Source organism: Equus quagga, chromosome 9 (genome assembly GCF_021613505.1).
Source record: "Equus quagga isolate Etosha38 chromosome 9, UCLA_HA_Equagga_1.0, whole genome shotgun sequence".
In the NCBI taxonomy this organism is placed as follows: domain Eukaryota; kingdom Metazoa; phylum Chordata; class Mammalia; order Perissodactyla; family Equidae; genus Equus; species Equus quagga.
Window position 1 is genome coordinate 48,866,551 of NC_060275.1, and position 11,951 is coordinate 48,878,501.

At 40.6% G+C, this 11,951-nt stretch overlaps 1 protein-coding gene across 1 annotated transcript; it reads right to left on the bottom strand.

Annotated features, from left to right (window-relative positions):
* Positions 1 to 7,273: 7,273 nt before the first annotated feature.
* Positions 7,274 to 11,628, bottom strand: LOC124244551 (uncharacterized). Its single transcript, XM_046671175.1, is given in 4 exon segments — positions 7,274 to 7,905; positions 7,908 to 8,186; positions 8,231 to 8,562; positions 11,570 to 11,628. Coding segments are annotated over 4 exon segments (861 nt in total). The 3' UTR covers positions 7,274 to 7,714.
* Between the last annotated feature and the right edge of the window lie 323 nt (positions 11,629 to 11,951).

Here is an 11,951-nt window from a genome sequence, read left to right on the forward strand (position 1 = left end):
CACATGGTGTATATTTATAACAGTTATTTTAAACACTTTTGTCTACTAATTCTATCATCTGTGTCATTTCTAGTCTGTGTGTGTGTGTTTTTTTTTAAATTTCTCTTTGTTTTGTCATATTTTCCTGCTTCTTTGTATGCCTCGTAACATTTTTTTCTTTTCTCAGATTCAAGACACTGTGAATTTTACCTTGTTGGATGCTAGACTATTGTACTTCTTATGCTGTTTTGGGCTTTATAGTAGGATGCAGTTAATTCACTGAAAATAGTTTGATGTTTTTAAGGCTTGATTTAAAGCTTTGTTAGGAGGGTCCAGGATAGCTTTTATTTCAGGGCTAATGTGGCCTGTCTACGAGGCAATCTCCTCTGTGGATTCTACTGGATGGATGCAGGTAGGAGTGGTAGGAGGTCTTTGCACCCTGGCTGGTGGGAATACACACTATCCCTAGCCCCCTGTGGGAGCTGAGGGTTGTCCTGTTTCTGGTACTTTCTTCCCTAACCTCCATAGTTTCCTCACTGACGTGGGGATCAATACTCAGTTAAAGATCTGATGGGTTCCCTCTGCAGATGTCCAGAGCTTGCTGTCTGTGCAGCTGTCTCCTTTGTTACTCTGCCCTATGAACTCCAGCTGCCTTGGCCTCCAGCAATTCTGAACTCAGGGGGACAGCCAGGCTTTGGTTGGGTTCTCCCTCACTGCTCTGCCACTGGAAACTCTCTCCAGGTGGTAAGCAGGGGCAGTCATGGGGCCCATGGATATTTTATACCGTGGGTTATAATCCAATTCTACACTGTTTGTTTTTTTTGCTCAAATTGTTCCATCTTTCACCACTGCAAGCTTTTTCAGGATGGCTCCCATGTCCTTTTGACAGGCCTTACCTTTTAGCTTTTTTGAGCACTTTACTTTCTGCACTACAAAATGCTCCAAGGTCATCTGGTTTATTCTCTGCTCCATCCCTAGAATCAGCCATTTCTCCCTGGTTCCTTTTATTGGAGAATGGTGTAAGATACCAAGATCTGGGCACTGGGGTCCATTAGCTTTTTAAAAGTAAATTTATTGAGTTACTAGAGCTGAGATAAAGACATAATTTCCTGTTGATCTACATACTTTAATCTGAAATGGTGATATATTTTAGAATATTTTAAATGGCATTATGAAAATATGAACATGTGAAAGTGACAGGATTTTGCAATTGAGGATAGGTGTACTTAATTGTAATTTAATTCAACAATAAGGCAACTTCCCAAACATCTGGTTACCAATGTTAATCAGTTATTAGGATATGAACAGTGTTGATTTTGAAATACAAAAATAGACTTTTAAAGTAAATGACAATTAGACATTAACTATTTGTATTTTAAAATAAAATTTCCAAGTTTTAGTTATGTTAAATGAGAATAATTACAGAATAGTGTGTTATGAAGAATGATTAATTTGAAGCAAAAAATTTTAACTCCTATACTTATAAATAACATGCTTCAAAATTGTTTTGTACTTTTCACTTTTCATATCTTTTACTGATCTATGTCCTTTGGTGCTATTAATGGTCACAAGCCCCTTCATACTACTGACAATTAATAGTAATTGATTCTAGAATCATGATGAATTCTAACCCTGCAATAGTTGACTACCCTGAGTGCCACAATTCCACAAGGAAGACACAAATAGAGAGAGTATCAGGAAAACCAGAGCAGAGAATGACATCTGCTCCTGTTGTCCAGAGGCTGTTACAATGGATCTCTATAAGGGAGCTATGTTTAAATGTTGACCTCCACCCAGCTTCTTTTAACTCAGCCTCACCACATCTCAAATATTTCTGAAGGCCCACTAAGTTCCTTGATTTCTGGGAAGTATACACAATGGATTCAGCTGGTCCTCTTTTTGATGCTTCATGTCCATTATAATTTCTATCTTCCCTTTTGGACCTTAACTACAGCCTAATGTAGTACTTTGAAATATATCTTCTTTTATTACACTTAGTCCCTGGGTTATTTATTGTTTTTCTAACAAGTGAAATTACTTGAGGTCTATTGTTTATAAAATTCTCTATTTTATCAACCCCAACTCTTAGCACCCCTAGGCTTCTAAAGGATAACTGAATATTTGTTAAATAGAATTGATATTCAAATATAGGACTGCTTATAACTTAAAAGATATGTGGCTCACAGATTTTGGCAAATAGAAACATTGAATTCAATATTTGAGTTAGGAATCATGGTCCAGTCACTATGATCTTTCCGTGTTCTTTTCTTTAAGTAATTATTTACTTTCTGATATTAAATACTAATTGAAATTCTTTTCTTTTTTGACCCTATATTAATTTACTAGAGTTTCCATAACAAAGTACCAGAAATGGGGTGGCTTGAGAAAACAGAAACATATTCTCTCGTGGTTCTGGAGGTCTAAAGTCTGAAATCAAGGTGTCAGCAGGGCCATGATCCTTCTGAGGTTCCAGGGAAGAAGCTGTCCCATCCTCTCTTCTAGCTTCTGGTGGTGGCCCCCAATCCTTGGCATTCCTTGGCTTGCAGCTGCATCATTCAGTCTCCGTCTGTCACCTGCCTTCCTCCCCTGGGTGTCTCTGTCTCTCTACATCCTCTCCTTATCAGGACACTACTCATATTGGATTTAGGGCCCACCCTAATTCAGCATGACCTCATCTTTATCTACTTATCATCTTTATCATTAAATCTGCAGAAATCCTATTTCTATATAAGGTCACATTCTGAACTTCTGAGTGGACATGAATTTTGGGGAGATATTATTCAACCAAGTACCCATCCCTTTCTGTTACCCACTCCTTCTTTTCTTTTTTTTTTTACCTTTCTACTTTCTAGATAGAACTTTAATCAGTTACACGATAAGCAATGAGCTGGCTGTGTTCTTACTTGCTTTTGATGACTTTTTACAAATCGTTCGTTATGTTTTTCTCAGCACTTATGAATTATAAGATCATCAATAACTCATGAAGATACATTATTTATTTTAAACATGCTCATTAGTAAAGCTTCATATATTTTTTTTAAACTTTTTGCTTGTCTTCTTTAATTATCCTGCTCTTTTTGAGCTTGTTTGAACTTCAAAGGTCAGTCAATGCATTTTTCATAACTTGTAATGAACTTTTTTTATTTCGTTTTTAATAACCCTTTCAAAAATGGAAAATATCTCTACCAACCTATTCTTTTCTTATTTTTAAAACAACTGGAGATTCTGTGTGGCTCTATTTTTTTTGATGCAGTTTTTTACAGTCACCTGACAAAGGAGTGGCTTCCAACAATGAAGTCCAGTGAGAGACATACAGTATTATATCATAAAAATGGCAATGCCATTCCTGCACCAAAGCAAAGAACAAACTTGACTGGAAATGCTTCTTAGTAATATCCCCATTGTTGTAGGCCAAAAATAGATTTCCAAATCTCTCCAGGTAAATTAAGTGAACTATTTGGGGAAATTAAACAAAAGAAGTAACCATGACCAGTGTGAACGATGGACTGGAAGGGAGTAAGAAGGGATGTAGTTAGGAGGCTATTGGCATACTATCACCCTGCAGTGCAACAATAAGCACCAGAGGACCAGCTCTGCCTGAGCACAGGAAGTGTATCTCCATGTCTCATCCACAAGGAAAAGGATGTCCAAAGACTAGTGAGCTCTGACTAATTACTTTATCCCCTCCTCCTCCCTTGGGGAGGAATAAGAGGATGTAGAAAGATAGAAATGGAAAGTCCAATATTCCTGACTGGGGAGAGAGGAAGAAACACTTCGCACATCGTATTTATCTATAAGGCTTGTCATTTCTATCTCCAAAACATACCTCAAATCTATGTCCTTCTCTCCACTTCTTTCACCTCCACCTTACACTAAAACTCTTTCCTTTCTCAGTTGGATTATTGCAATTCAGGCCTCAGCTGTCTAAAATCCAGAGGTATGCGGTATGAAGTCCCGTGTAGTCTCCACATCCAGAAGGCCCACGTTGTAGGATGTCTGCCTAGGAATTAAGCAATGATGCTGCCTTGTTTGCATCTGGCAATCTGTCCTTTTGTGTTTGTCACAACAGTCAGAACCCTGGAAGGAAGGGAGTTGAGTCACACCTTGAACCCTATTCAAGCATATATTTGAATCTGCTCACAGTGCTTAACTCTAAACAGCGCTCCCTCTTCCCCTGTCATATACAGTAACTTAGCATTAACTCAGAGCCCAGAGGTCACATTCTGGGACTGACAAACACCTTCTCATCTTACTCCATCAATGCAACTTTTCTCCTTCCTAATGTATCATAATGTATGTGTAGTTATCTATTGCTGCATAACAATTACCCCAAAACTTTGTGGCTTAAAACAAAACTAAACATGTATGATTCTACAGTTTCTGTGGGTCAGAAATTCAGGAGCAGCTTAAGTAGCTGCTTTTGGCTTAGAGTCTTTTGTGAGGTTTTAGTCAAGATGTTGGCTGGGCTACAGTCATCTGAAGGCTTGACTGGGGCTCAAGGATCTGGTTCCAAGATGGCTTCCTCACATGGCAAGTTTATGTTGGCTGTTGGAGGCCTCAGTTCTTCATCACACGGACCTCTTCTTAGGGCTGCTTGAGTGTCCTCTCAATATTATATCTGACTTTGCCCAGAGCTAAGAATCCAAGAGATATCAATGTGGAAGCCACAATACCTTTTATAATAAGACTTACAATGCATGCACTGTCACTTCAGACACATTTGTTCATTAGAAGCAAATCGCTAAGTCTGGCCCACAAATAGGGGAAGCATTAAACTTCACCTTTTGAAGAGAGGAGAATGAAAGAACTTGCGGGCATAGTTAAAAACTCTCTTTCTGGATTCTGCCCTTCCTCCCCAATTCAACCCCCTTCTCATTCCAAATGTCACCTCCCTCCCTGCCAAATACACACACATTTTCTGATCTATTTCTGCTATCATTTAGGATTGGTTTGGGCTGTAGTAACAGGAAACTACAAAAGCTTAAATGACAGTAGATGTTTATTTCTACAAGGCATAAAAGACATCTGGAAGCAGGCAGTCCAAGGCTGGTAAGGTGGTGCCTTCATCCTCACAGACGTGGGTGCTACCATCCCAATCTGTTGCCAATCTTTTTTTTTTTCTTTTTCTCCCCAAAGCCACCCAGTACACAGTTGTATATTCTAGTTGTAGGTCCTTCTGGTTCTGCTATGTGGGACGCCTCCTCAGCACAGCTTAGATGAGTGGTACTAGGTCCGTGCCCAAGATCTGAACCCGTGAAGCCCTGGGCCTCCAAACTGGAGTGCATGAACTTAAGCACTAGGCCATGGGGCTGGCCCCTAGCCAGCTGATTCTTACAGAAAGCTTTCTTTGACTTTTACTTAACTGTCTTATCTGTAGCCAACCTATGGTTGTAACTGATGAACAAGTTTAATTCCAACATGAGTATTGTTTGATATTTTGGTTATTAAATAGTAAGAGGAAAGTGAAACAATGAAGAGGTTAAGTTGGCACTTCAATTGTTTGTCAGTGAGGTGACATCTTTCCAGACCTGGATAATAGTTTTCAAATACTAGAATAATATTTCCTCAATTTCTTTTGCTACTCACAATGTAATGGCTACAGACCCAACACTTTAAAATTTAATCTACATTACTGTTTTCTCTACCATTTTCTTAAGCTAGGCAATCAACAAAACAATAACTCAACCTCTGATTTGAGGTGTTTGTCAATTTCCATGGTATAAACACTCCTACAATAGTTAATGTCAAGCTACTGGTGTGACACAACTGAAACATGATATATTTTCACCAGAAACAATAGATGCAAATAACCTTAGGAGCAGCAACAGTAGTAAAATGTAGTAATGAGGAAGTCATGAGTTTTGAGTATTTATCATCTTTTTAAATATAATTTAATTATAAGGATTTAATTTTAAATAATGGCTGTGTTTAACAACTAGATTGCCAAATTCCTGAAAATTTAACAATAGACTTTTCTGAGCTGAGCTGGTAAGAGCTGGCTTCAGCACACCACTGATTCTACCCCACACCTTACTTAACCTTAGGCCCTAAGATTTCCTTTGCCCAGCGGGCATTAATAAACATGACACAAATGGAGGCTGAGAAAGTGGTTGCACATTACTTTTGCTATTTTGATCCTCTGCCTTAAACATAGGAACATTTCTGGTCTAGCCTGCTGGAGGATGAGACAGTGGAGGGGACTGAGTAGTCCATTTGTCTCAGCCAAGGTCATCATAGACTAGCAGAGCAGCTGACCCCAGACATGTGAGAGCCCAGCCAAGATCCAGGAGCTAGACTTGCAGCTGACTGTGGATACAAGCAAGCCCAGCCAAGACCAAAGGAAGCACTCACTTTACCTACAGGTTCATGAGCTAAATAGATGCCTAATGTTTTAAGCCACTGAATTGTAGGGTATTTTAAAATGTACATCCACAGCAGCATTATTTTGGCCAATAGATAACTAATACTAGGCCATAGTTCATCTCATCAGACTATCTCCTTGCAATCACTACTGATAACTGCTCCTGTGTGGGGTACAGCAGCGCTTGTATTTTTAACTCTTTCAAGCCTCCAAATTCAGGACTTTTAGACTCCAAGCCAAAGCAGAGAATACTTCCTTAGCACAGCACAGCTGTATTTCCTTCCAACTCTACCAGCAGACTTGCTTATTTTAGCCTCAGTTTGTCTCTTTCAAGGTTGGCAAGACGGAGCCAGAAAATTAGAACACTCTGGATTTTTCCTACCATTTTCCCTAATCCTACATTCTCATCATTTGCTTTCCAAGACACAGTGTATGGAAATGTGATCTTTTGCTATTGGATCTGGCCAGTGGAAGTCACTGACCAGCGACTTTGTCTCCCTCCTCCTGTGTCTCCATGTAACATAAGCAAGCCTTGTGTACATTCTTCTCTTGTTTTTTTCTTTTGGTGGAGAGCTAAGTTATGCAAAAAAAGAGAGACAGCTATAGAAAATCAAGTATGAGATATTCTGACTTCTGAGTGACATTTTTTTCATGCTCTAATTATTAAACGTTGATGTTAATCTTTCATTAGAAAGGTTTTGTATCTTATCAAATCTGTGCTCCTGTGAGGTTTACTGAAAAAAGTTTTTGGCGCTTTATCTTGTAGACTTTTTTTTTTTTTTTTAGGAAGATTAGCCCTGAGCTAACATTTGCTGCCAATCCTCCTCTTTTTGCTGAGGAAGACTGGTCCTGAGCTAACATCCATGCCCATCTTCCTCCACTTTATACGTGGGACACCTATCACAGCATGGCTTGCCAAGTGGTGCCATGTGCCCACGGGGGATCTGAACTGGCAAACCCAGGGCCGCCGAAGCAGAACGTGTGAACTTAACTGCTGCACCATCAGCTGGCCCCACCTGCAGACTTTTATTTACTGCGGGTAAAACACTGCTTTGAAATTATTAGCCAATAGGACCAAGGTTCAATTTATTTTGTTAGTAGTATCTGCTGCCAAAGTATGGTATATGAGGGGCCCAGTTTCCTTACACACTCTTGTAATGCTAACTAGCAATGATAAAATAACCTGTCTTTAATCACATCCCGCAAAAATATAATTCGATGTTTTTACTATGGTCCTCAGGTATATAAACTGTCGGCAGGTGGCAAAGGCGTGACTCTGGGTGGTCCACTCAATCTCCAAGAGGTCCCCGGCCCGGGGCTGGGCAAAGGCGAGGGGCTGGCAAGAACAGGCGGCGCCAAGCTTCCTAGCCAGGCTCAGGGCGCAGCCGCTGGGAACTGGACAGCTCTTTGTGAACCAAAGCCAAGCAGGACGGGGCTTGTGGGGAGCGCAGGGGCTGGAGGCCGTCCCTCCCAACACAAGGGGTCCCGGCCCCGTTGTTTTCTACAAAAGGCCCGCTTCAGCGCGTCCACGAAGCCCTCGTATTGAGCTAGGATGGGGCTCTCCCTCTGATGTAGGGGACTACCCACTCCTCTGCAGGCCCAGCGAGGCGACTGATTAGAAATGCCACCTTCAGGGTGTCGCTGGAGAATCTGGCTTCGAAGAGCCTCATATAAGAAGCCGCCTGCATCAAGAAAACGGGCAGCCGGGCGGAGTCGCGTTTAAATGTTTCGGGAAGGGCCCCCGGGCAGGCCGGCGGCTGCACCTGGGCCAGCAGGTTGGCTTTCTCGCACAGCAGGCGACGCACCTGGCCCATGAGCTGGTGTTCTCCCTGCGCAGGACATCGTTCTGGGTCAGGAAGCCTGCATCAGGACCGCCAGCGCGTCCATCACTGCCGCCGCGCCGCGCCCCGCCCGCCTCAGTCCCCGCCTGGCGTCGCCGGAAGTGCGTGGCGGGCTCGGGGCCAGGTTCCGCCGGCGGCGTGCGGCGGCCTCCGCGGACCAGGCCAGGCCTAGGCCCGAGCGCCGGCGGGCAGGTCGCCGGCAGTATCGGCCGGAGAAGCGGCAGCCGGAAGACCTGTTGCCGGCGGGCGGCGGGGAGAGGAGCAAGTCTGGTGCAGACAAGGGCGAAGCCGGGGGACCCGGCGCTGCGCTCGGCGGAGGAATCTGATCTCGTGGCGGCGCACAGCGACTTCCGGAGGGCTCCGTCCGCGGGGCGGCCCGCCCTACTTAAAGGGAAAGCTGCCGACTTTGCTGCTGCGTGTCGTTGTTAGGCTGAGGCTTTGCTCCTCATTCTCGAGGTGCCATGTAGTCGTAATGTTTTTTGTGTTTCGTATTCCTGGCTCTTCACATGCCCACGGCCTCACAGCTACGAAGAAGCAATTCTTATGAAGCTCTCCGTTCCTCTAGAATAGACTATCCAGGGGGCTTCCAGCCTGACAGGACAAGGGGCAGCTCTCTTTTATGGAGTGCCTCCTATGTGCTAGGCACCTGATAGAATCTCATCGAATCCTCCCGACTGTGTGAAGCCCGTGCTATTTTTTTGTTTCCTGAGGACAAAAGACGGCTCAGACAGTGTACAAACTTACGCGGTAGAACAGTGGGAAAATGCTTCCTAAAAGTCAGGTCTTGAAGATGGTGGGCAGGGTCCGTGGATGGGAAAGGACCATGTCTAGATTAATGCCCTGTATTTTTATATTAATGGAAGGGACACATACCATCTGGTGCAATTCACCCGCCGTTTACAGGCTCTGGCTGTGAGCACTGCTGCCCTCCTAGAATAAGACTGTTCTGACCTTCCTACCTAACCAGGCTCGTATTTTCTCTGTCAGTGTGATGTGCTAGCTAAAGAAGACTTCAGCTGTGTGCGCGTGGACTGCAGCAAGCAATTTAAGCAATCACCCGGTCCATGTTGCCTTCCTAGGTGCACAGGCTACCAAGAACCACTTTCAGGCCCTGGGACTCCAGGTCTTTGTCCCACTGTGTCCAAATTTGAGGCGCTCAAATGCTGGCCCCGAGGACCCTCCCGTACCAGAACCACCTGAGGTGAAACCACGGGTGGAAAATTTCAGGAGAGGATATTGCTGTGTAGTTCAGGAACTAAGACACTCAAGTGATGTATCTTGATGAGTAGTAACATTTACTTCAAACAGTATAATTTTTGACTTTTTAGAGATCAAATTAATACTTTATGCCAGAAGCTTCCATTTGTGTTTTGCTTGGATATGGTAGGTTTTGATTTTGGCTTTTAATTTATTTACTTTTATTTGGCATTTTGCTGTTGAAGACTACTTCGTATTAATAAAATAATGTATTTCCTAATGAAACTGCAGGTCCTAAATTGTATTAAAACACTTTCAAAAACAAAATACATAACTATTTGATATTAATTATTTAAAATACATGTACCTCAAAAGAGAAAAAAAGCCATACAACAAAAAAGTGGTTATCTTTGTGTGGTAAAATTTTTACTTTGTGTTGTTTATTATGAAAAGTTTTTACTTTATATGTCTCTGGAGTTTTAAAGTGAATATTGATTTTATAATTAAGGAAACCATTAAAATTTATGAAAATGAAAGAAATTAAGGAAATATGAAAGAAATGCTTTCAATTTTTAACATTAGTTATCTAAAGGGAATTTTGGAAACTGCAAAGGATGAATGCAGAGCTTAACTGAGACTGCATTTGAGATCTCAGGCTTAATCTGAAGAGTATGTAGTGTTCTTCTATTCCTTTTTAGCTAGAAATTAATTTTTTGCTGAGGAAAAAGATAACGTCATCATATTCAATTCACCTGAAAAAGGAAATCCATTTTCTGAGTCAGTATAATTTATGGAATTTCTCTGGAGCTACAGATAGTATCAAAATGTCATTTAAAATTTCAGAGCCAAAATGAACTCTTACTTTGTGCTCCATATGAAATATAAAATATATGAACCCGAATATAAGACTGGGCAATCATACTCAAAACACTCAGGATGAACCTGCCATTAACTAATAATAGTTACATGTATTCTTTTGCACATATCATATATTACAAAATATGTACTTTTTAAAAGCCGTATTTTCAGACATATGATAGATGCTCAATAGATATGTAATGTATATATTCAAGTTATGAAGCTTAATAATAAGACACATGGTCCTGAATCCACGACCCAGATTAAGACCTAGAATGTTGAATCTACTGTGTGGTACTCCCCTATCCCGTGTTCCCTGAGTTAATCAGTATTCTGAAATTTGTGTCAATCATTCTCTGACTTTACAAAAAATACGGTTTTATATCTATCTATATACTTAGCATTGCTTATTTCCAAGTTTTATAAAAATAGACTGCTTTTGATTTCTGCAACTTGCTTCACTAATTCAAGGTTATGTTTCTAAAGTTCCTTCAAGTTGTGTCATTCATACAGCATTAGTTCATTTCTTTTTATTGATATATAATATAACATTCTGTGAATATGTCATGGTTTATGTGCCTGTTTTCCTAATAATGGACGTTTGAGCTGTCTCCAGCTGTTTGCTGTTGCAAACGATGATATGATTATTCTTGTACATGTCTCCTGGTTCACATGTTAAGAATTTCTTGAGGGCTTATATTTAGGAGTGGAATTGCTAGATTAGAGGGCATGTGTATATTAAACTTTATGAGTAATGCATTGTTTTCTAAAATGATTGTACCAATTTATGCTTTCACCAACACTTGGTATTTTCAGATCTTTTAAGTGTGCCAATCTAGTGGGAATAAAATTATATCTAATTGGTTCTTTTAATTTACATTTTCTTGATTACGACTGTGTTTGAGCATCTTTTTATAGGTTTTCTGACCATTTATGTTTCTTATGGTCCTATTCAGTCTTATTTGTCTCCTTCAGGAGCATCTTAGCTATTCTTGTGTCTTTGCTCCTCTATATACATTTTAGATTCAGCTTTTTGCGCTCCTGTCAGTCTGTCTTGTCTCTCTGGCTTCTTTTAAGATTTTCTCTTTGACTTTGGGGCTGAGGTTTCACTACAAAGTGTCCAGGGGAGGATTTCTTTCTGCTTAGCTTGTTTAATACATTTTGTGCTTCCTATGTCTGTGGATTCATGACTTTGGTGCTGGAAAATTTCCAGCCATTATATCTTCAAATATTGCTTCTCTTTAATTCTTTTAATTTTCTGCAGCTGGAATGCATATTAGTTGTATGTTAGACCTTCTTATTGCAGCTTCTCTTTTTCTTATCTCATACTTACCAGAGGTCTCTCTCTCTCTCTCTGCTACTTTTGGATAAATTCTTTGAGCTATCTTCCATTTTACTAATTTTTTTCTTCAGTTTCTTTAAATCTGCTGTTTAGCCTATACATTGAATTCTTAATTTTGATAATTATATTTTTTATTTCTAGAAATTTAGTTATAGTTAAAATAGGTCTGGCTATTTTGATAATCTGATGTCTCTGGATATGCAAGTTATAACAGTCAACAATACTTAGTTTCCTGGTCTATATCACAATTATTAAATGATAGAGCCCAGAATTAAATTCAGGTCTGTCTGATTCAAAAGTTACTTCTTTCAATTATACCAGTGTTTTCCACACTTCCGTCATAGGAATAGCGCCTTCATAATTTTTGACATGC